At 40.8% G+C, this 24,998-nt stretch overlaps 2 protein-coding genes across 12 annotated transcripts in view; one reads left to right on the top strand and one right to left on the bottom strand.

Annotated features, from left to right (window-relative positions):
* Positions 1-293: 293 nt before the first annotated feature.
* MFAP1 (microfibril associated protein 1) lies at positions 294-11,652 on the bottom strand. Its single transcript, XM_086363255.1, has 9 exons — positions 11,434-11,652; positions 7,635-7,854; positions 6,393-6,522; positions 5,937-6,124; positions 5,088-5,196; positions 4,824-4,984; positions 3,755-3,914; positions 1,066-1,155; positions 294-972 (listed from the first exon to the last, which is right to left on the bottom strand). Exons 1-9 carry the CDS (start codon positions 11,510-11,512, stop codon positions 790-792), a joined length of 1,320 nt encoding a protein of 439 aa, XP_086219381.1. The 5' UTR covers positions 11,513-11,652; the 3' UTR covers positions 294-789.
* The window catches only part of WDR76 (WD repeat domain 76), a 54,556-nt gene continuing 41,154 nt past the window's right edge, over positions 11,597-24,998 (top strand). For 2 of the 11 annotated variants that reach the window (XM_086363241.1, XM_086363240.1), the window contains exons 1-2: positions 13,888-13,986; positions 14,795-15,205. In XM_086363241.1, the coding sequence (XP_086219367.1) occupies positions 13,930-13,986; positions 14,795-15,205 (468 nt within the window). In that variant the 5' untranslated portion in view covers positions 13,888-13,929. Of the gene's footprint in view, positions 12,246-13,020; positions 13,157-13,577; positions 13,678-13,887; positions 14,018-14,794; positions 15,206-24,998 lie in introns of those variants that run through there. The other 9 variants (XM_086363245.1, XM_086363244.1, XM_086363249.1 and 6 more) reach the window with 8 other exon arrangements.

The following is a 24,998-nucleotide window of genomic DNA, read 5'->3' as shown; positions in this document are numbered from 1 at the left end:
CACGAGCCGGGCAAGCAGGTACTGGTGTGCTGCTTGGATTCTGTGTTTTGTGTGTCCTGTTTTCTATATACAGCTACGATTTAGACAGCAATGACAATCACATATTTGCTCATGGAATAAATCTAGGTGCCACTTACAATATAGCTTATCTTGCATCTGTGCTTATTCCTGAGATGAAAGGGTATGATTAAAATGTGAAACATCCTTTGCCTGACAACTCCCTGCGGTCTTTTGTCTTAGTTAATATATTTGTCAGCTTGCACATTTTATTTCTGATATGCTAAAAAAACCTCTTGGTGTATGATTTTTTTATTTCTTGACACTTGCACATAAATGGATCAAAAAGTATGTTTGCCTAGAAAAATTTACCCAAAAATGCAAAACAGGTTTTCAATGACTTTAGATTTCCTGTAAGGTAGAAATAATACATTGTCCACTTAGATGCCCATCCATGTTTCTAACCCAAGCTCAGAGCTGGTAAAAGAAACTTGGAACAGTCCCAAGTGAATATGGGAAGCCAGAGCAGTAATGACATTCAAGATTTCTCAGAAATAGTCCTAAGTGGGAGCCTCTAATCCTACCTGACAGTGCTTTTTTGCAGGCTTCTCGGCATGAGTCCAAACCTCACAAAGCACTTTCAAACACTGGGTTTGCCCAGTGCCACAAGTATGGCAGTAGGTTCAGCAGGCCAGATACAGGGGCCATGTGAACAGTAGTAAAAACAAATCAAGGACCAGATGCTGAGATTTCCCCTTGTGTCCAACAGCTGGAAGAATAAGTAGTTGAACTCTAAGTAGTTTTCCGCTTCTTGGCAGATGGCCGTTCAAATACATCTCGTACCCCGGCTGCCTTTTGTTTAAAGAACTTTGTATTCTGGGCACTCTCTTGGCCCCATGCTGAGTCAAAGGAGGTGGTGTCTTGATCCACGAGGTGGGTGTATTTGGTACGACCAGAGCGTCCAAAGTTCTTGACCTGTATGGACAGATGATGAGTTATACCACCAGATTTATCATGGTCCGGCCTCAATACGTTCCTTTTCTCTCATGTCATTAAGGTTCCCCATACCTGCATGACTTTGGGAAGAATGGTTTTGTTGAAATGATCCTCCAGGGTAGGTGCACTGAAATCTCTCTTGTATACTTCTTCATCCTCATCCTGTAAAAAAGAGTCTTATCAATCTTGTGGTTTTATTTCTCATGTATCTCTCATTTTTTAAACCATTTAAAATTATTTTTATTTATTTATTTATTTGGGCAGCATATGGGAGCTTAGTTCCCTGACCAGGGATCAAACCCACACCCCACCCGGCAGTTTAAGCACAGAGTTGTAACCACTGGACCCATCAGGGAAGTCCCTCAAACTACAAATTCATTAAATTTTACAACAAAGGATAAAAAGAAACCAGAGGGCATTGAACCTACTGGACCAAAAGCTTACATCAAGTTAAGGAGATGATACTCCTTGTTTTCCTTTGTGTTGTCTTTTTCCTTCTTAAATGTAGCTATTTCCTGAAGGTTGGCTATATTCTTTTCACTCAATATGTTCATTCAGTCACATGATTTCAACTTCATACAGGCCTCTCAAATCTCCAATCCTGATTCTTCTACTGCCCAATATATATCTTACGTATTGTTGGGATTTCAAACTCACAACTAAAGTGAAAACTACATCCCTGAAATTTTCCAAATCAGCCTCTCCCTGACTTAATTTCTGTAATAGGACCAACATTCTCTCTAGATTCTCATTACTTTGGTTATTACAGTTTTTCCCTGCAATCAACCTTACACATTTCTTTAGATTAATGTGTTTCCTAAAACACAATCCTCATTATACCTTTGTCCTGCTCAAAACCTTTCAGAGGTTCTCTCTTTTATTAAATAAGCATAATCCCTCTGTGTACTGCTGCTGCTAAGTTGCTTCAGTCGTGTCCGACTCTGTGCGACCCCATGGACCGCAGCCTATCAGGCTCCTCCGTCCACGGGATTTTCCAGGCAAGAGTACTAGAGTGGGTTGCCATTGCCTTCTCCACCTCTGTGTGCTAGTCAAGGCCAAATGCTACATAGCCTTAATGTACTCCTTGCCTTGACAGATGATACTTTCTGCCTCCATTTCTTCTGGTTCTTTTACATGGAATATCTTCCTACCACTGAATGTCAGAAAGTTTATACATCTTACATGTCATCTCCTTGATATCCTTTTCAATCCTACCAAATATAACACCTCTCTCTTCAGAAGTCCTTTAGTACGTTCAATCTTCCTTATGTTACAGTACGTATTTGTCTTAGCTCTATTATTAGATTGTAAGCCTTCTGAGGGCAAGGAGCTATGGCTGTGTTAAACAGTACTACCCTTCATACACTAAATGCTCAAAAGGTTTACTTAATGAACTGTATAAAACAACTATAGAGAATAGTTTCAAATCAACATATAAATACAACTATAATGTTATGATACAGACCATAAACATATGTACTGAAAGAACATTAAAACAGTACCATCTTAAGGAAAGTTTCATGGAAGAGCTGAATCCTTTAACTGAACAGTTTTGGGATACTCTCTTCCTATCAGCTCTTGAAAGGCCCAATTTAAAGGTAGGCCTTTCATGAGACCAATTTTTCTCCTTGTTAGAGCCTGAAAGTCCCTTATTTAATCTCAGAAGCTATTTCCACTTCACCCTCCTCGTCCAGATGAGAAGAGTTGATATTTGAGTATGTGCACCAAAAGACTTATACATGAACCTTTCCTTATGTATCTTAGGAATGCACTGCTTCTCTAAGGAGCTTGATTATTAAAACTGTTGAAATGCTAAAGCAATGATATTTTATGACTTTGAAGCAATCTAAGAAGTAATTAATCTCCACTGACTCCTATCTAGAAAGCTACGTGGGCTGGAAAACTACATAATAAGCAAATATTTCCTGCTGACTAGATAAGACTGATTTTGGTGGGAGAAGAATAAGGAATCCTCCTTATTTTTACAATTTTTTAAAGTTTTACAATTTTACTGGTATCTACAGCAAAAGGCAGGAATTTAGCTGCAGTGGAGATACTAAGGTTTGCTAAACAGCATCTCAAAAAGCTATATTACTTTTTGATACAAACTTCTTTAATATCAGGAAATAATTTAACAAACCACAGGCCATTGGAGTAATAACTGTCATCAATTCTCCCATTTCCTTTCCTGCTATCTCTCTATTAAGGAATTACCACTAGTGCTAATCCAAATAATTTGGAAGCAGTCCTTTTCATTTTATACAGGGTTAACAGACTGCTGTTTTGACTTACATAAAGAACAGAGATCATGGCATTACAAATAATGGTTAGATAATTAACAACTTTTGGGTCAGATTTAGTCACTTTCTGTCTGCTGAGAAGGAAGTGAATTAAACTTAAATCACCCAAACATGAGTTAGTGTAAAGCTCTTTGCAGAGCTTGGTTTTCTCATAATCAAAATCTCTCAGCTATGCAAAATGATATCTAAGTGATCTGGGGGACCTAAATCGTCTAGTCTAGTCTAGATCACTCTCTCTTTCACTTCCTCAATTCTGCAGTTACATCATTTCCTCCTGAGAGCTGGGGCCAAAAGGGAACAGTTGCTGCCATTTCTGAAATCCTGCTGCCAATGCTTTCCTCTATTGGGTTTTATATTCTTCACAGGCAAAAAGCAAATAAGAAAGCTGACCACTGGTAAGTGGAGGTAACATCCCAGGACTAGGAAAACGGGGGTTATTCCAGTCTCTTTTCACTTCTTACCATGAAGAAGGCACCCCGGTGATAATACTTCTGTAGGAACTTATATTTGCCCTTAACAGCTTTGTTGGTAATGACTTTGCCATTTGCCCGAAGCTCAGCTCGCCTCTCTTCCTCAGTTAGGTTTCTCATTCGTTCAATTTCTGCTTTCTCCTTCTCGAGTCTGTTCAGAGAATGAAAACTATTTATTAGTTTCCTTTTAGTTTCATAAAGACCCAGTTATCTGAATATGACACAGTCCCACCTCCTTTCAAGCATTACTTATCTTCATTGATTCTAGTTACGATCTGTTAGGAATTAAGATTTGAAGTTTAATAAATAAAAAGGTCAGGGAGTCTTCATTACGCTCGCAAGACCTGGTACTGCAAACTTCTGAAAGTTTATTCTAGTCTTTTTGAGGTTCAGACATAACTACTACTGCTTGATTTTATAACATTACGAATTTCCCTTCCCTGAAGAGCCTTCTTTGTTTAAAAAAAAAAAAAATCAGAATTAAATTCTGTGTAAGACTTGACTGGTATTTTTTAAATAATGTGCTTACATATCACAAACCAAGGGTCACCATCATTAACTAGATTGCAGCAGTTTTAACCTTTTTTAGGGGGTGGAGAGTCATAGGTCCCTTTTCTTCAAAAAAAAAGCATTCCTAGTAGTTTTTAGGAATTGGGTGGTGCAGCTCCAAGATGATTTTGGTCTAACTGAGTGTGGTAGAGGAACTGCATAGCAACCTCCAAAATTGTGAGAAATAATTGTTTTAAGTCACTTACTTTTGGGTTGGGTTGTTATGCAACAGAGAACTGATTACAGCTAGTTAACTAGTTTGTGTCTACTAGGAAACTACTAAAGGGAGTATCAGCTGCACTCTTACCGTGGAGAAACACTGACAAAATGTGTTTCTCTTCCCTGATTTTATTATAATAAGCCACATTCCAATTATGGGGAATACACCTAGCTGTAGGAACCCTAAAGAAAGCTAGAATGGAACTCACAGTAGGTGTGGAGCCTAAGAGCTACCCTACTAGGAATATGACCACCCAGTGGTATTAAGCTCTAAGCTCATCCTGTTACTCACGCTTCTCTGTCTTCTCTGTCCCTCTTGATTCTCTTTAACTCCCGAACTTTCCAGGCCTCATATTCCTCCTCATCATTTTCATCATCAGTATTGAGTGCATCCAGGGCAGCCAGAGACCGCTTGTTCTCCTCCAGCTCTTTCTTGGTTTCCTCCTCTACAATCTGGATAGGGAGAACAATTCAACTGTTGGACTTCCTTATTCTCCCTCAGACAGACCGAAACACACAACTCCTCACACTCAATCCTCACAGCCACGCCCAGCACCTTGAGTGTGTACTTGCGCCTCTCCTCAGCCATGTGTTTGGCCTCCTGCTCCAGCTCCTTCTGTTTCAATGCTTCAGCCTCACGTTCTTGAACTGTCACCCGGTCCTTCCTGCAGCACAGAGGTCCTGTTAATTGCCCAAAGTCCTTTGAGTAGTGCTGTTTGTTCCCTAAATCAAGTCTCATTCAAACCAGACAAAGCCAAATGGTCTCTGGCTCTATTATTTGCAAAGAGCTAAAAGTGGGAATCATTTCTGGTCTTTAGAACATCAAAATTCCATTATCTTTGAACTGCCTGAATATCAAGAAACCTGCTGGACTGTAGGATTTCTAGCCATTAGGAAAGGAACAGGAATTTGCTCTTAAGCTTGATTTTGTATTTAAAATAATATAAGACCTTGGCAAGTGTGTTTTAAGTGGAAAAGGAGACGTGAAAACTAACTCAGACTGCCACCAAGATGCGTGTGTGCGTGCTCAGTCGCTTCACTTGTGTCTGACTCCTTGCGACCCCATGGACTGTAACTTGCCAGGCGCCTCTGTCCATGGGATTCTTCAGCAAGAATACTGGAGTGGGTTGCCATGCCTCTTCCCCCTGCAAGAGGATCTTCCCAACCCAGGGATCGAACCCATGGCTCCTGCAATGGCAGGTGGGTTCTTCACCCACTGAGCCACTTGGGAAGCCCAACACCAAGATACTCCTCAGCAAATGCTCTGCTGAGCTGGGGCACTGGGCAGAAGATTTTTACTTAGTGCCTACATTTCAGAAGAGCATGAGCGAGAAAAGAGGCTTCCATCTTCAGACCCAGAAAGCAGTAATTATGTGGATTCAGGCCTGGTTTGTGAAATACTTACTTCCGAATGAAGACTGGCTTAAGGCGAGGCTCCATCTCATCCTCACTGTCTGTGTACTCCTCATACTCAGACTCTGATTCGGACTCCTCCCCAGAACGTCCCTCGTCTTCCACCTCCATGACTTCCAGCTCTTCATTTTTTCTCTCCTGTGCTCTTTGGCGCATCATGCCACGGCGCCGCTCTATTTCCTATCAAGTTACATGTCAAACCAGTCAGCCAAATGGCCTGTGCTCTGCGGTGGCTTTTTATTCTTACCTCATCAAGCTCAACAAATTCTGGTTGAGTAAATGCAACTTAGTACCACTCTATTTCAATCCTATCCAAAACAAGTAGGGAACACTGGATCAGACTTCTGCCAAAAGCAGATATCTTGCGCTTCTAAGGCCTTAACAAAGGAGCACTGGCCCTAATTTCTTCTTCCACCCAGAAAGAACTTCCCACTTTCCTTAATCATACCTCTTCATCAATCTCTTCTTCCTCTTCTTCACTGCTATCTTCTCGTTCCATGCGCCAAGGATCTCCTTCTACTTCGGAGTCACTTTCTCCAACCACTTCAGGCTCCACTATTTTCCGATGTCGAGCCAATCTGAAAGACAGTGTCCGACTGTAATACCAACCTCACAAAAAGGACATTTCCTGAGTCACAGAGCACCAGGACATTATGTTTCCTTTTATTAGTACTGAAGCCTTGAGATGAGGAAACTGAGGTGCAGATTAAAGAAACTAACTCAAAGTGTCAGAAGAAATAGTCAAGTTGGATCTAAACATTACGTGTATGCTGAGGCACCCTGGGGCACTGTACCAAGCTTAGATGGGTGCACTGGGATATACTATAAAGCTCAAAGTAGTTGAGTTTCAATGGCAGATCACATTATGTTTCCTTTCAATGGTATCGTGTCTTTATAAAACTGTTTTTTTGGGCTGCTGTGATAAAAAGCAAGTTCTGCATGAAAGTCAATATAGAACAGGAAATGAGTGACTGTGCCAATGTGACTCTAAGGTTTGAGAAGTTGTTAGTGCCCAAGAGGCACATAAACCCCAAAAGTAATTGTGGTTATGTAAAAATGAAATAAAAATGTTTTTTCTTTTATAGGTATTAAAGTTTTTAAGTATCTAAGTTGCTAGGACATAAATATTTATTAAATCACTTAGCTCTAACTACTTAATAAAATAAAGAGAATTGTTTGGGCCCAGAGGCTCTGTGAAAAAACTCCTGAGACTATGTGAACTGTGAAAGTTGGGAACCTCTGGCTACTCTGTAAGGTAATGTCTCAGTCAATACAAAATAAAAATCCCTCGTCGGAAGGGGTCCCTTTCTGACATGAGACCACTCATCAGTCCTTTTCTCCTACTTTATCAGTATCATTTCTCCTCCTTAGCTTTTAGAATAACTACCTGGAAAAGATCAATTTCTCAAATTTTAGAAAACATCTCTGTGCGAAAAAGACCCCTCAACAAACCAACCAGCGATCTGTGCTTTCAATCCCCTTAATGAGTCATTTTCCAAACCCCACTCTGCTTTAGTTTCCTGGCTTGTAAAAATGGGGATAATCATACCCTCATAAAGTCATTATGTGGATTACAACAATTAGTTAAAGTAATATACCAGGAACAGTGCCTGGTGCACAGCAAGTGCAACTCAAGTATTAGCAGTTATTGCTGGGTTCACGCCCAGGATAACAGAACCCTCGTCATTACCTCTCCTCCACATCTTCACTAATACGGTTCTGCAGACGCCGCAGCCGAGGGTCACTAGATGAATCCTCCTCCTGTTCCTCGGGCTCTGCTTCTTGTTCTTTGGCTTTCTTAATGAACTGAAACTCTTCATCCTCCTCATCTGAGGACTCCATAGGGGCATAGTCTGGCCTCTTTCCCGACACATAACGTTTTACCTTCACTTTTTCCATCGAAATCTCACCTGGGTAAGAAACAGAACTTACGTTTCAGTAACCTCTTTCCCAGTGTCCCTCAACCCTTGGCCTTTCCAGGTAAAAAAGCCCTGTATTCCTGGCAAACCAAGTCCAAGGAGGAGAAGGAGCCCTGACCCAACCATCTATTCAACTACATCTTTTTCCTACAAAGGCCAAGGCATGAGAAGGCGTTCCTGTGAACACCAAAACTAATGATAATGAGGTTTAGCTTGGGTACAATGAGTGGAGGAAGGGTGGGCAGTGAAACAATACAAAGTCCCTCCTAATAGGGAGACTACATCCACCTTAACTATATGCTTAAGTGAATTATTTGTTTAACAGTGCCCAGCACACAGGGTGACTTCAGTCGGAATATAAAATTAAAATAGTGTTCAGTCATTCTTTTAGTTCCTCAAGATATTTCTCTGGCAGTCTTTATATAATCTATTACCACATAACTCCATCTTCTAATCTTTATTTCTACCTTTTCTTTTAGCTATGTGCTACCAAACCTGCAAGAGTAGATTATATTTCTTTTACAAATACCAACAATTCCAGTGAACAGAAAATCAGTGAAAACTAAGCAACACATTTTCTAAGAGGAATATCACCTGGATAACCAAGCTGGACAGTTCAAGGGAAAACTTTAGGTGGACTTCACTTACAAACATAGATACAGGCAACATAAAAACTAACCAAGAAGCCCCTCTAAGCTATAGGGACATAATTAAAATTTAGCCCAGGACTACAAGGATGGCTTAACCTTAGAAAATTAACAGGGAAAAAGTAATATACTTTTTAAAGTTTATATACTTACAGTCACACAATCTTAACAGTAGATACAGCAAACATTATATTTAATGATAAAATATTAGAAGCACTCCTTTAAAAAACAGTAGGCATCGTTACGTTGTCCCTATCATACCTTCTAATCAACATTGTATTATGGTTTCAGGGCAATAAGAAAGAGATAAAAGGTAAGAATTAAAAAGGAAGAAACTGCCAAATTTGCAGCCAATATGATTACTTACGTAGAAAATACAAGATTACCAGAGAAGCTTAAAAAATTCAAGTGGAAAGGTGTATAAATGCTAGATAAAAATAAATGTACCTGTATATTGGCTACTTATAATTAGAAAATACAGTTTAAAAATTCTATTTACAATAGCAACTAATCTATAAGATACTAAGAAGTAAATATGTCTTCGCGCATGCTCTGTGGCTTAGTTGTGTCCGACTCTTTGCGACCACACGGACTGTAGCCCACCAGGCTCCTCTGTCCATGGGGATTCTCCAGGCAAGAATACTGGAGTGAGTTGCCATTTCCTCCTCCAGAGCATCTTCCTCACCCAGTGATCAAACCTTTGTCTTCTTCATTGGCAGTATTTTTTTAAACCACCTGGGAGGCCCTTATATGTCTTCAGGGAATGCAAATTAAAAAAAAAAAATACAATGAGATGTTGCTACACACAGAATGGCCAAAATCTAGAGCTCTGACAATACCAAATGCTGGTAACAATGTGGAGCAACAGGATCTCTGATTTATTGTTGGTGGGAGTGCAAAATGGTACAACAACTTTGGAAGATAGTTTGGTGGTTTCATACAAAACTAAGCATCAGATCAGATCAGATCAGACGCTCAGTCGTGTCCGACTCTTTGCGACCCCATGAATCGCAGCACGCCAGGCCTCCCTGTCCTCCAACTCCCGGAGTTCACTGAGACTCAACATTCTCTGTCGTCCCCTTCTCCTCTTGCCCCCAATCCGTCCCAGCATCAGAGTCTTTTCCAAAGAGTCAACTCTTCACATGAGGTGGCCAAAGTACTGCAGTTTCAGCTTTAGCATCATTCCTTCCAAAGAAATCCCAGGGCTGATCTCCTTCAGTATGGACTGGTTGGATCTCCTTGCAGTCCAAGGGACTCTCAAGAGTCTTCTCCAACACCACAGTTCAAAAGCATCAAACTAAGCATACTCTTACCATATGATCTAATTTCTGCTCTTTGGTATTTATACAAAGGAGCAAAACACAAAAACCTGCACATGGATATTTATTGTAGCTCTGTTCATAACTGCCAAAACTTGTAAGCAACCAAAGTGTCCTTCATGAGGTGAATGGATAAGTAAACTATGGTACATCCAGATGATGGAATATTACTCAGCAACAACAAAACAAAAAGAGCTATCAAGCCATGAAAATACATGCAGGAACCTTAAATGCATATTACTAAGTGAAAATACTGTGTGATACCATAATGATGGATATATATCCCTATACATTTGTCCAAATCCATAGAATGTACATCAGAGTGAATCTTAATGTAAACTACCGACTGAATGATAAATGATGTGTCAGTGTAGATTCACACTACCCTAGTAGAAATTTTTACACAAGTGCACTAAAGAGACATGTTTAAGCACTATTTGTAAAAGGAACAAAATGACAACTAAATGTCCCTCAACAGGGATCAAACTGTGGTTTAATTATACAATGGAACTTATAAGCAGTTAAAGGGGCTTCCCTGGTGGCTCAGAGGTTAAGAATCCACCTGCCAATGAAGGAGACACCGGTTCTATCCCTGGGTAGGGAAGATCCCCTGGAGAAGGAAATGGAAACCCACTCCAGTAATCTTGCCTGGGAAATCCCAAGGATAGAGGAACCTGGTGAGCTACAGTCCCATGGAGTCCCAGAGTCAGACAGGACTTAGCAACTAAACAACAAGCAGTTAAAATGAATGAATAAGACCTTCATGTATCCAAAGGACACTTCTCCAAAGTCATGTTGACTTAAGAAAAAAAACAACAAAAGGCAGAATGCACAAAGATAGATACTGTATATTTAAAAGATAAAAAGAACTGACATTATTTTCCAAATACTTTACTGAAAAAACTCGGACTTTCAGTCTGACTCCCCAAACAAGTACAGTTTTCCTTCATCCATCTGCACTCATTAGAATCCTACCCATCCTTTAAAGATCAAGTTAAATATTCCAATCTGAAGAGATTATTTCTTCTCTGTCCTCCCAAAGCATTTCGTTTATATCACCTATGTGACAGGTTTTATAGGTGGGAAAGACCATAAACTTGTTCAGAATGTGCGTCTTTTTACATGTCTCACAGACTATGAGTTCCTTACACCACTGTTTTACACCATTCTGTATTCAATTTAACAAATACAGTCACTGCGATGGCTGAAAGGGATAAAAAGTTTTAAGATAGAGTTCCTGCCTCAAGTAGGTTCTTAACTTACGATATAGCAGACGGAGGTGGACACGTAATTACAATGATACGAGTTATAAAAGCACCATAAACAGACAATGGACAACAAAACGTATGCCACACAACGCCACGCAAATAGCAGGCATTCACTATATTAGCTTAACTTATTGGTGGAGGAGAGAGCACACGGGTTCTACTAACGAGATGAGTTCTAAGTAGCAACGCGATCGGATCCGATTTTGACAGGGAAAGTAGAAGAAATAGGGGCAGGGTCTTAAGGATCGTTGGAGATAAGGTGGTGGGCCCGGGGTAAGTTTGGAATATATTGGCGAAAGAGATAAGATCCGACTGGAAAACCGCTCAACACAGTACCTTTCTCATTGCGAACCGGGACGGCCCCAGCCGTTGACTGAATGGGCGGTTGTTTCATGAGTGAGCTTGGGACAGACATGTTGACGACAGCGTCGGTGACTCCCGAAAGTCGACTGATTTCAAAGTGAACAGCTACAATGTCAAAGAACAGATAAAACCCACTCCTCCTAGGACCACTGGAAACTGCTGCGCGACTGATAGAAAGAAACACCACCTACGGCTGAGCTAGAATAACCGGAAGTATACGACCAGAGGATTGTGGGATTGTGGAGGACTTCTAGACGCCTACGACTAGAAGGTGGAGTCTGTTACTGCGCATGTCCGTAGGCTGCCCCGGCGTTCTCAGTCTTGCAGTGTTTGTACGCGTCATCCCGGCGGGAAGTTGGTTCCACTGGGATTTGCTGTTAAGACCCTGCGACGAGGGAAGTCTCAAGTAAAGGTTTTGTTCGTTAGGTTGGTCTAAACCCGAGTATTACAGGGTAGTGATGAATGATGAAACTCAGGAGATAATGAACTGCAGTTTGTAAAGACTGTCAAATTTGAAAGCTCAGAGTTTAATCGGAATAGAAATCCCGTTAACAGCACTTGATTAGCTCAGTTGATGAGGCTGAGCGGATTGTGGTGAGGTATTTTTTGGTCACTTGAGGGCAAGTGGTGGTAATTTAGGCCAGTGGCAAGAAAAAAAAAAAAATCCCCCAAGCGGCTTAGAATAATGTCTGAAATCCGAACACTATTAAGCGTTCCAGTTGTGTCCATTTCTGGAGACTGCCTATTATAACATATTCCTGGCTGGAATGTTTGTATATGAGTCCGTAAGTAATTATTAAGCACTTGTGTTTACATCACTTAGATCTCTCTAAGGAGTATGGAATATTGTTAAAAGGCTCGTGTCCTCCAGGAACTTGAATTTTATTTAGTAAGCCTTAATGGGAGGCCTGCTAAGTCGTTTCAGTCGTGTCCGACTCTATGTGACCCCATAGACGGCAGCCCACCAGGCTCCCGCGTCCCTGGGATTCTCCAGGCAAGAACACTGGAGTGGGTTGCCATTTCCTTCTCCAAAGCGTGAAAGTGAAAAGTGAAAGTGAAGTCGCTCGGTCGTGTCTGACTCTTAGCGACTCCATGGATTGCAGCCCACCAGGCTTCTCCATCCATGGGATTTTCCAGGCAAGAGTACTGGAGTGGGGTGCTATTGCCTTCTCCAATGGGAGGCCTGGCATGCTGCTGTTCATGTGGTCGCAAAGAGTCGGACACGACTGAGCGACTGAACTGAACTGAAAGGGTTTATAGAATAGGAACAAATAGACCCAATTTTCTAGGTGGATCGTGTTAAAAAAAAAAACAGGCTAGTTGGTAGAACACATGCACTGTAGAAAAGATATTATAATTGCTGTGTAGGGAGAGAAGGGACAGTGTGAGCAAAGTCTTGAAGTCCAGAGATACGGCATTATATCAGGCGCTGTGAAAAGTTTGATTTTATCAGTAATTTTTGAGTCTAGGAGTGAAAATTGCTGAAGCGAACTTTCCTGAAGGTACTGTTAGTAGCATTACTTCTCAAGTGGTTTCACCTGTGCTACAGTTGGGCCTCAGCTGGGAGAAGAAATAAAATTGGGCAAGTCTCAAAGAACAGTGCACGACAAAGTTTTGAGCTATAAAGGACTGTAAAAGTAGAGTTGATAGAAATTTGTATTGTAAATTTATCAGCTCCAAAACTATGCTATCCCGAGTGAGTAAATCTGACGGGAAGGCAATTCTTTCTGCTCTTGGCAACCCAGAAAATAGAAAACAACAACAACAAAACAACTTTTAATATGGCAACGACTAAAATACAGTGTCCTAAAATCTTATTTATGATGCTTTGTGATACAAAAGTTATTTAAGACTTTCCCCCTGTCCTTGGGCTTTGTAAGGTCATCACTAGAATCTTAGTTAACTGGTGGGTGAAGTTTAAATCACCTTATTAGCTCTTGGGGGGAAAAAAATCAAAATACTTCCCTTCCTAGGAAGAAGAGAATACGGTAGCCATAGGGCATAATTTTCTGGTGGCGGGATCACAAGGAATCATCGGGTCGAGGTAAAGCCTGCAGGTTGATTTCATTTCTTCTCTAGTTCATCTGGCCAACTAAATGCCCCTGAATCTTTTCCAGGCTCACTGCTAGGCGAGGTGGTTTTTCTTTAGGAGAAGCGCAAGTGTTTTTCAAAGTAAGATACAGGCATCAGCAGCGTCAAAAACCACCGGGATCTAAGGTAAAAATGGCGATTCGGTCCCTTCGCTTCCCTAAAGAATTTGAGTTTGGAGTGAGGCTGGCAAGCTTGCGTACCTAGGCGAAAATGTAACGCCCCGTGCCCCTTCCCCCTCCCGTCGGCTGGGATCAGCGCCCGCCTTCGCCGCCCGAGCCTCGCGGGCGCCGGGCTCCTCCTCGCCCCTCCCATCTCCACTCCTCCCCGCCTCTCGCCGCAGTCTTGGCGGGAAGACGCCAGCGGCTACGCTGCGGAAAGATGTCTGGGTCCCGCGCGGAGGCTGAGCAGAAGGGGGGTTCCAGACAGCGACTTCAGGTGAATGTTAGAAACGGCTTGTCCTTTTCGGGTGTGTTGCTGCCTCATTGTTCGTGAGGGATATGCGTGGCGTAGGCAGGGGAGGACTTGCCAAACGGCACCTCCTCGCTGCAAAACTATTTCCTGCTCCTTGGGGCATCTCTCAGTGTAACGGGTTTTGGGTTTTTCCGGGTGTTGCTTCAAAAGATAAGCGGGGATGCCTGTCCTGGTTCTCCTCTGTGGAAACTGGGCCCTTAGCCCCAAGGAAGATGCCTGTCAGTAACCCCAGAAATAGTGTCAGGCTGGGATCAGAAAGTCTGCGTTTGTTATTGCAGTCGTTTTGGTCAGTTTCCCACTCTTGGAACAATTCCAGTTTTCAGTTTCCTCAATAACAAATTGTAGTCATTTTTATTATTGGTCTGGCGGACTCATGGGTCAGTGCCCAGTATAATAATTCTATTTAGGTTAATGAATAGGTATCTAGATTTTGGAGGGGAAAAAAGTTTCCTTACAGGCTGTCAGCTGGGATTTATGTTGTTATTTTGAAATAGGAATTAGATTTATTTACACAGATCTCTGGGACTTCCCAGGTGGTGCTAGTGCTAAAGAACCTGCCTGAGAATGCGGGAGACCAGAAGAGACGTGGGTTCAATCCCTGGGTTGGGAAGATAACCCTGGAGGAGGGCATGGCAACCCACTCCAGTGGTCTTGCCTGGAGAAACCCATGGATTGAGGAGCCTGGTGGACTGTAGTCTATGGGGTTGTGAAGAGTAAGAAAAGGCTAAGGACCTGGAATTTTAATACTGTTTTCCTTTATTGACCTGAATAGGTGAATGAATATAAGGAAAACCAAAACATCGCTGATACATCTCTGAGACCGGTACAGACTACAGTTTTAGGAGTAACAGCTAAGGTGTGTCTTGTCCCCTTTTCACTCAGTAACTACAATACAGGCCAACTTAAGCGCCTCAAATCTCTATTAGATAAGAATTCTAACAGTGAAGTGACATGTAAGAAATCTAAGAAAGCTGAAATAAAGAAAAGTTGCAGAAGGATTTTAACTCCAAAGATGGAAGCCACATCTTCCAAGGAAGAATCCACTCTGCAAAAATCATCCTTGGATGTTCATGCTGAAAGCAACAAGTGGCAGTACAAGAGCCCTTCAGATACGGTGGTTCTCAGTCCTGATACAGAAAGCAGCCAGGAAGGAGACAGTGACGAAGATACCACACCAGGCCTGGTAAGGATCTAATTACTAGCTTATTCAAATTTTCATGTGTAAAAATTTAGAGCTTTGTTAAGCTATGGTTGAAGGGCCTCTTTAGCTTAAACAGATTATTTTATCATCTAATTTATATTTAAGTGAAATTTTATTTTTTAAATGTACAACAGATAATTTCCTTGGTTTTATTTGGCTCTTGTTTTCTTTTTTGTGGGGGGCTCTTGGTTTTGATTTGTGAAGGAGAGGATTGTCTTTGCTTCTCATTCTTTCTCAGTTTGCTGCACTTATTTTTGAGCTTACTCCTACTTAATGGTGTCTTGCTCGCCTTTACATGTTTATGCATGGTATACCAGAAGAAGTTGACTTGTAAAGGACATATAGAACTTGAGTAACTCTTGATGTTAAGGTGGGAAAATCATCATTAATTGACTGCATTGATGTGCTGAATAATTCCCTTAATTACTTAAAGGAGACAAACGATGGAATAGAGAAGATACATGAAAAACACTAATTCTGTTTGAAATGATAGTTCGAATCAGTTTAAGGAATTAAGCATCTAATTCTTTTGGCTCTTATTGCCTACCAGGAATGTTGTACCTCATTTAAAGTGACAAATTTTATGACCCTGTCACATGGTAAGAAGTAGATGGAACTGGAACAGAAAATGATGGTAGGGAAAGGGAGATAGGATAATTGAGGCGGTGTTGTAATGAACTAGGACCCGTGGTGGGACAGTGTGGGCTAAGTCAGAAATGCATTGGACTGGGGGTTGGACGCCTAGGTTTTAGGCATGGCCCCTTCTAAGAAACCTTGTACCTTTAAGCAAGTCACTTCTGTGGTGAGAGAATTAGATAAGATTGGTAGTTCTCAAACTTTAGTCTGTATTAGAATTACCTGGGGGGCTTGTTAAAACCCTATTGCAGGGCTTCACCACCTGTTTCTGATTCAGACGTTTTGAGTGAGTGTTGAATTTGAATGTCTAAAATAGCTTCCTAGAGACTGGTCCAGGACTGCACTTTGAGAGCCAGTGGACTGGATTGTCTCTTTTTGCCTCTTAGACTCTAAAATTCTGAGTGTTTGAGGCTTAATATAAAGCAGATTTTGTTTTGATGTAAAATAAATAGGGCTTCTCCCTATGGCTCAGCGGTAGAGAATCTGCCTGCCAATGCAGGACACTCGGGTTCAATACCTGGGTTGGGAAGATCCCCTGGAGACGGAAATGGCAATCCACTTCAGTATTCTTGCCTGGAAAATCCCTTGGACAGAGAAGCCTGGCGGGCTACGGTCCATGGGGTCTCGAAAGAGTCAGACACGGTTCAGCAACAAGTAGGGTCAGAAATTAGAACATGAGATAGTGAATACTGGAGATAGTCAAACAGGGCATAGATGCTCAGCATACATTTTCTTACAACAAGCTGAAAGATCTCACATCTTTTTTAGAACATTTCATTCTTTTTTTCTCTTCCCTTTCATTAATTATCGTTTGGGGGTAAAAATTTATGGTACCATGGTTTAGGATCAGTATTTAGTTTATAAGCTTATTTCTTTCTAAATGAAGGATGGCTTTTGTCACATCAAAGACATATAATGACGTATAATGTCCCTCAGTTTGTGTTGTTAAGTCAGTAGGTTGTGTCTGACCCTTGGTGACCCCATGGACTGCAGCCTGTCAGCCTCTTCTGTCCATGGGATTTCCCAGGCAAGAATTACTGGGGTGGGTTGCCATTTCCTTTTCCAGGGGATCTTCCTGACCCAGGGATTGAACCCAAGTCTTCTGCTTTGGCAGTGGATTCTTTACCACTTAGCCACCTGGGAAGCCCTCAGTTTGGGTTCATCTGCTATTTTCTCATGATCAGATTAAGATTTTGCATTTTGGGGAAGGATACCACAGAAGTGAAGGTGCCCTCCTCAGTGTATCATATCAGAGTGTACATGATGTTGTTGATACTTTACTGGTGATGTTGACCTTCATCACTGCTACAGTGGTGTCTGCCAGGATTTCCCAGTGTAAGCTTAGTATTTTTCCCTTGGTAATTACTGAATGCTTTGAGGAAGGTACTTTGAGACTATGTGAATATCCGGTTTCTGTCATCAAGCATATATTTATTTCTTTATTAAGACAGAATTCACATAACATATACTAAAGTGTATAATTCAGTGTTTTTTGTATATATACATGAAGCATATATTTATTTTTTTATTAAGACAGAATTCACATAACATATACTAAAGTGTATAATTCAGTGTTTTTTGTATATATACATGAAGCTGTATAGCCATCATCACTGTCCAATTTCATAAATTTTTATCACTCCAAAAAGAAACTGCATACCTGTCAGTAGTGATTATCAACCCTTCCCCTCCCTCTCTCAGCCTTGGAAAATCGCTTATCTACTTTCTGTCTCTATATATTTGCCTATTCTGGACATTTCATAGAAATGGAATTATACAATATATGGCTTTTTTGGTCTGGCTTCTTACATTTAGCATGTTTTCAGGATTCATTCATGTAGCATGTATTGGTACTTCATTTCCTTTCATGGCTAAATACTATTCCATTGTATGGATATACCACATTTTGTTTATGCATTCATCAGTTGATGGACATTTGAGTTTTCACTTTTTTTTTTTTTGCTGTTAAGAATAATGCTGCCATGAGCATTTACTTGTGAGATTTTATGTGATGTTTTCCATTCTCTTGGGTGCGCACACACACCTTGGAGCAAAATAGGGTAACTGTGTTTAGCTTTTTGAGGCATTGTCAAATTGTTTTCCAAAGTGACTGCCCCATTTTTACATAACCAATAGCAATGTATATATAAAAAAAATCCAATCTCTGTATACCCTCAGCAATACTTATGTCTTTTGTAACATTTAAAATTTTTAATTGAAGTAAAATGCGCAATGTAAAATTTACCTCTTTGCCATTTTTAAGTGTACAGTTCAGTAGTGTTATGTAAATGTATATAGTTGTAAAACCAGAACTCTTCATCTTGCAGAACTGAAACTATACCCATAAGGGTTTCCCAGGTGCCACTAGTGGCAAAGAACCTGCCTGCCAATGCAGGAGACGTAAGAAACGCAGGTTTGATCCCTGGGTTGGGAAGATCCCCTGGAGAAGAGCATGGCAACCCATTCCAGTATTCTTGCCTGGGGAATCCCCAGGGACAGAGGAGCCTGGTGGGCTACAGTCCATAATGTCGCAAAGAGTCGGACACGACTGAAGTGACTTAGCACACATGCCCATACCCATTAAAAAACTCCTCATTCTCCAGCTCTTCAGCCCCTAACCAGTCTACTTTCTGTCTCTATGGGTTTGACTACTGTAGGTACCACGTATAAGTGGAAGCATACAATGTTTGTCTTTTTGTGACCGTTATTTCACTTAACGTAAAGTCCGTAACTATTTTGGTTATAGCCTTACTAGTGGATATGAAGTGGTATCTCATTGTGGTTTTGATTTGCATTTTTCTAATGACTAATGATGTTGAACATCTTTACATGTGCATACTTGCAATTTGTACTTTGGAGAAATGTCTATTTAAGTCATTTGCCTATTTAACAAATTAGGTCATGCACATTTGAGTCAGGTCTAAAGAGGTGGATGAACCTAGAACCTATTATACAGAGTGAAGTAAGTCAGAAAGAGAAATACAAAAAAAAAAAAGAGAAATACAAATATTGTATACTGATGCCTCGGAGAAGGCAATGGCACCCCACTCCAGTACTCTTGCCTAGAAAATCCCATGGACAGAGGAGCCTGGTGGGCTGCAGTCCATGTGGTCGCTAAGAGTCGGACACGACTGAGCAACTTCACTTTCACTTTTCACTTTCCTGCATTGGAGAAGGAAATGGCAACCCACTCCAGTGTTCTTATCTGGAGAATCCCAGGGATGGGGGAGCCTGGTGGGCTGCCGTCTATGGGGTCACACAGAGTAGAACATGACTGAAGTGACTTAGCATAGCATAGCATAGCATACTGATGCCTATATATGGAATCTAGCAAGATGGCACTGATGAATTTATTTTCAGGCAGCAATGGAGGAACAGAGAAAACAGACCTATGGACGTTGAGGGAGGGGAGGAGGGAGAAGGTGAGATGTATGGAAAGAGCAACATAGAAATTTACAATACCATAAGTAAAAAAGATAGCCAATGGGAATTTGCTGTGTGACTCAGGGAAGGCAAACGGACTCTGTGACAGGCTGAAGGGTGGGATGGGAGGGAGGTGGGAGGGAGGTTCAAGAGGGAGGGGACGTGGATGTACCTATGGCTGATTATTGTTGATGTATGGCAGGAAACCACAAAATTCTGTAAAGCAATTATCCTTCAATTAAAAAATTAAAAAAGAATTAAGTTGTCCTTTTTTTCTCTCTCTTTTTATTGTTGAATTGTAAGAGTTCTTTATATATTCTGGACACTGGATCTTTACTAGGTATATTATTTGCAAATATTTTCTCCCATTCTGGGACTTTGTTTTCACTTTCTTGACAGTGTCCTTTGTACAAATGTTTTGAATTTTAATTTAAATTAAAAAAATTTATTTTTATTTTTGGCTGCTCTATGCGTTTTTGGTCTTCATTGCTGTACGTGGGCTTTCTCTGGTTATGGCACATGGGGACTACTCTTTGTTGTGTGTGGGCTTCTCATTGTGGTTTCTCTTGTGGGGCATCGGCTCTAGGCACACAGGCTTCAGTAGTTGTGACACTTGGCTCGGTAGTTGTGTTGCATAGATCTGGTTACTCCATGGCATGTGGGATCCTCTTGAACTAGGGATCGAACCCATGTCCCCTGTACTGGCAGACAGACTCCCAACCCTGGACCGCCAGGGAAGTCCTTAAATTTAATTGTTAAAAATGTTATCAGTAGTTTTAATTTGAGTCCAGTTTATTTTTTCTTTTGTTACTGATGCTTTGATGTCATATCTAAGAAACCATTGGCAAATCCAGGTTTATAGAGATTAAAACGTATATTTTCTTCTGAGAGTTTTGTAGTCTGGCTTTTAAATTTAAGTCTTTGATCCATTTTGAGTTAATTTTTGTATATCACATGAGATAAGGATCCAAATTCATTGTCCTAGAGCAATCTGTTGTCAAAACTCTTCTTTCCCATTGAATGGTCTGGACTTCCTTAATGAAAATAAATTCACCATAGGTGTATAGATTTATTTCTAGACTCAGATTTATTCAGTTGATCTATCTGCCTATCTGAATGCCAGTGTCACACTCTTTTAAATGCTGTTAATGTTGTTCTTTAGTCACTAAGTCGTGTCTGACTCTTTGCAACCCCATGAACTGCAGCACACCAGGCTTCTCTGTCCAATACTTTCTCCCAGAGTTCGCTCAGACTCATGTCCATTGAGTCAGTGATGCCATCCAACTTCTCATTATCTGTCACCCCCTTCTCCTCTTGCCCTCAATCTTTCCCACCATCAGGGTCTTTTCCAGTGAGTCAGCTCTTTGCATCAGGTGGCCAAAGTACTGTAGCTTTGTACTAAGTTTTGAAACCAGGAAGTGTGAGTCTTGTTTTCAAGATTGTTTGGTTGTTATGGGTTCCTTTCAATTCCGTATGAATTTTAGGATCAGCTTATCCATATTTGCAAAACTGACATTTAAAATTTTGACAAGAGATTGTATTGAATCTATAGATCTATTTGGGGAATACTGCCATTTTAAAAATATTAAGTATTTCAGTCTATGAACATGAGCTGTCTTTCCACTTATTTAGATTTTCTTTAATTTCTTTCAATGTTTTATAATTTTCTGTGCACAAGTCTTTACTTCTTTGGTTAAATTTGTGTCAAAGTATGTTCTTTTTCAAACAGTTTTTCTATGTATTTGTGGCTGAACGGGGACTTTGTTGGCTGTGTATAGCTGTGGCTTCTCATTGCAGTGGCTTCCTTTGTTGTGTCTTGAGGGCTCAGTTGCCCTGCAGCCTGTGGGATCTTCCTGGATGAGGGCTGGAACCCACGTCCCTTTGGCAGGCAGACACCCAACCGCTGGACCACCAGGGAAGTCCCCTAAATATATTATTTTTTTTGATACTATTATGGTATTTGTTTCTTAATTTCATTTTCTGATTGTTCATTGCTAATGTACAGAAACACAACTTATTTTTATATATTGATGTGCGATTCATGGGGTTGCAAAGAGTCGGACACGACTGAGCGACTGATCTGATCTGATCTGATCTTACAACTTTGCTGAAATTGTTTACTCTCATTTTTTTGTGTGTGGATTCTTTTTAAGATTTTCTACAGATAAGATCATGTCATTGGCAGTAAAGATTGTTACATTTCTTCCTTTTCAATCTGGATGTCTTTTATTTCCTTTTTTGCCTAATTCCCCTGGCTAGAACTTCCAGTACAGTGTTGAATAGAAGTGGTGAGAGCAGACATATTTATCTTGTTCCTGAGTTTAGGGGAAAAGCTTTCAGTCTTTCACTGTTAAGTATGATGTTAGCTGAGCAACGTATATTTCTTAAAATTTTTATTTCGAAGTGCTTAACAGATTCATAGGAATTTGCAAAAATAGTACAGAGTGGTTTCATTTACCCTTCACCCAGTTTTTCCCCAATGAGTACATCTTATTTTATTTTTGATCAGTTAGTTAACTTTTTTGGCTGTGCCACACAGCTTGTCGCATCTTAGTTCCCTGGCCATGAATTGAACCAGAGCAGTGACAGTGCAGAGTCCTAAGCACTAGGCAACCAGGAGATTTCCCCCAGTGAGCACATGTTAAATAACTACATTGCAGTATCAAAACCAGGAAATTCATACAGATGCTAGGTGTGTGTCCTGTTCTGTATCATTTTATCACATGTGTAGATTCATGTAACCACCACCACAATCGTGATACAGAACTGTTCCATCTCTGCAAAGATCTCCTTTAGACTACCCCTTTATAGTTAAGGCCACGGCACTCCTTCCCACCAGCCTTAACCCCTGGCAACCACTGATTTGTTTTCCATCTCTACACTTTTGTCATTTGGAGAACATTATATATGTGTTCATACAGCTGGTAAATTTTTGGCATCAGGACATTTTTAATTCAAGTTATTTTTCTTTTGTTTTCTAAAGGTAGCATTTTCCCTCTTATTTTATATATGCAGTAACTGCTCAAATGTCTCTGAAGATAAAACATTAATGGGGTTAAAAACATTTCTATTTCCTATAATATATATTTACTTTGAGAACCCACTTTGATATTCTTTGCTTGGTCTTTGATGTTGCAAGTCCTGGAGGGGCAGATAATGGGTGAGAATAGTTTGAACAATGCATACGTCGAAAAAAGTCTTATTTTTCTTAATAAATTTTCTTATTTTTTCCTGTGGTAATTAGAATCATTTAAATTTTGTTCCTTTGATCTCCAAATGCAGCGTTTTAAGATAGATTCTTAGGAAGTCTGATGATGGTGGTAATGTTTTCCTCTGAGAGGCATTGTTCAAGGCAGTGACGAAATAACCATTCACCTTTGCTGTCACTATGATGTGTGTGAGAAGATTCTTCATTTTGGTCACACTGATACTTGTACATACTTGTTTAGGTCATAGTAAGTCATAATTCTGTGTGTGTATATATATTTGTTGTTGTTCAGTTGTTCATGTCCAACTCTTTACAGCCCCATGAACTGCAGCATGCTAGGATTCTCTGTCCTTAACTGTCTCCTGAAGTTTGCTCAGACTCATGTCCATTGAGTCAGTGATGCTATTTAACCATCTCATTCTCCTCTGCCTGCTTCTCCTCCTGCCTTCAATCTTTCCCAGAATCTGGGTCTTTTCCAGTGAGTCAGCTCTTTGCATCAGGTGGCCAAAGTATTGGAGCTTCAGCATCAGTCCTTCCAGTGAATATTCAGAGTTGATTTCTTTCAGGATGGACTGGATTGATCTCCTTGCAGTCCAAAGAACTCTCAAGAGTCTTCTCCAGCATCACAGTTTGAAAGCATCAAGTTTTCAGCACTCAGCCTTCTTTATGGTCCTACTCTTACATCTGTACATGACTACTGGAAAAACCATAGCTTTTACTGTATGGACCTTTGTTGGCAAAGTGATGTCTCTGCTTTTTAATACAATGTCTAGGTTTGTCATAGCTTTCTTCCAAGGAGCAAGCGTCTTTTAATTTCATGGTTATAGTCACCATCCACAGTGATTTTAGAGCCCAAGAAAATAAAATCTGTCACTGTTTCCACTTTTTTCACCATCTCTTTGCCATGAAGTATTGGGACTGGATGCCATGATCTTAGTTTCACACAAAGATAATTCCATATGTGATGGTGGTTTAGTCTCGGTGTCGTGTCCAGCTCTTTGTGACCCCATGGACTGTAGCCCACCAGGCTCCTCTGTCCAGGGGATTTCCCAGGCAAGAATACTGGAGTGGGTTGCCGTTTCCTTCTCCAGGGCATCTTCCTGACCCAGGAATTGAACCCGCCTCTTCTGCATTGCAGGTGGATTCTTTACCACTGAACCAGTGGGGAAGCCTCAATTCCATATGCACACACATGTATGTATACACAGAACCAAATCAAAACAGCCAGCAATTTTCTGTTATATACCTATTTGTGATCACTGCTCAACAGACAAATTAGACTTTAGGCCATTTTAGCTTTTTTCCCCCACATCGCCTATTGACTTACTGTAGAAGATTAAGTTTACACATGTGCTGTTTCCTCCTCCTTCCCATGTTTTACCTTCCGTGTTACATATAGTCCAAGCTTTACCTCAGGTGTAAAATTTTTCTCAGTATAAATCGATGAATTCTAATGGCTTTATATATATTATATATATGTGTGTATGTATGCTGCTACTGCTAAGTCACTTCAGTTGTGTCCGACTCTGTGTGACCCCATAGACGGCAGTCCACCAGGCTCCACCGTCCCTGGGATTCTCCAGGCAAGAACACTGGAGTGGGTTGCCATTTCCTTCTCCAATGCAGGAAAGTGAAAAGTGAAAGGGAAGTCGCTCAGTCGTGTCCGACTCTTCGAGACTCCATGGACTGCAGCCTACCAGGCTCCTCCGTCCATGGGATTTTCTAGGCAAGAGTACTGGAGTGGGGTGCCATTGCCTTCTTTGGTGTGTGTGTGTGTATGTATGTATATAATTCATGAAATGTTTTCTGGTACCCTCCATCATTGTGGACCATTTTCTCTTTCTTGGCCTTCTCTTTACTGTTTTTCTTTAAATTTCTTTTTTCTCTCTCCTGTGTTGGACTTCTGTAGCCTGGATCCTGTCTTTCTTTTTCTTGGTTTATTGTCTAATTTTGATGAAGTGCAGCTTATAGTAACTTCCTGAAAGCTGGTGTATGACAGATAGTTTTCTGCTGGTAAGTGCTCAGTCATGTCTGACTCTTTGCAACCCCATGGACTGTAGCCTGCCAGGCTCCTCTGTCCAGGGGATTTTTTCAGGTAAGAATACTGGAGTGGGTTGGCTTTTCCTTCTCCAGGTGATCTTCCCAGCCCAAGGATTGAACCTGGGTCTCTTGCATCTGCTGCATTGGTAGGTGGATTCTTCACCACTCGCACCACCTGGGCAGCCCGACAGATTGTTTGCATGTCTGAAAAAGTCTTTATGCTTTACATTTGATTGTTGGCATTATTGGATTTAGAATTGTAAGTTGAAAATAATTTTTCCTTAACATTTTTAACATATTCTTCCTTTGTCTTCTAGCTTCCTGGATATTGTGAAGTTATCATTCTTGGTTCTTTGTGGTCTGTTTTTCCCTCTGCAAACTTTTGGGATCTTCTCTTTATTTCACTCATCTTCAGGTATTGAGAAATTTTGTGATGATATGCCTGGGCTTGAGTCTTGTTTTCATTCA

The sequence above is a fragment of the Bos grunniens genome, chromosome 21 (assembly GCF_055505025.1).
Source record: "Bos grunniens cultivar Pamir isolate PY7600 chromosome 21, Bosgru_T2T1.0, whole genome shotgun sequence".
NCBI lineage: Eukaryota > Metazoa > Chordata > Mammalia > Artiodactyla > Bovidae > Bos > Bos grunniens.
The sequence above is the reverse complement of the archived record's forward strand: the minus strand, read 5'-3'. Positions and strand labels throughout refer to the sequence as shown.

Coding starts and splice junctions, on each gene's coding strand:
- MFAP1 (XM_086363255.1), bottom strand. CDS start 11,512: ATGTCTGTCCCAAGCTCACTCATGAAACAACCGCCCATTCAGTCAACG. Junction 7,855..11,433: donor CCCGGTTCGCAATGAGAAAG/GTACTGTGTTGA, acceptor TTTCTTACCCAG/GTGAGATTTCGATGGAAAAA. Junction 6,125..6,392: donor AAGAAGAGATTGATGAAGAG/GTATGATTAAGG, acceptor GTAACTTGATAG/GAAATAGAGCGGCGCCGTGG.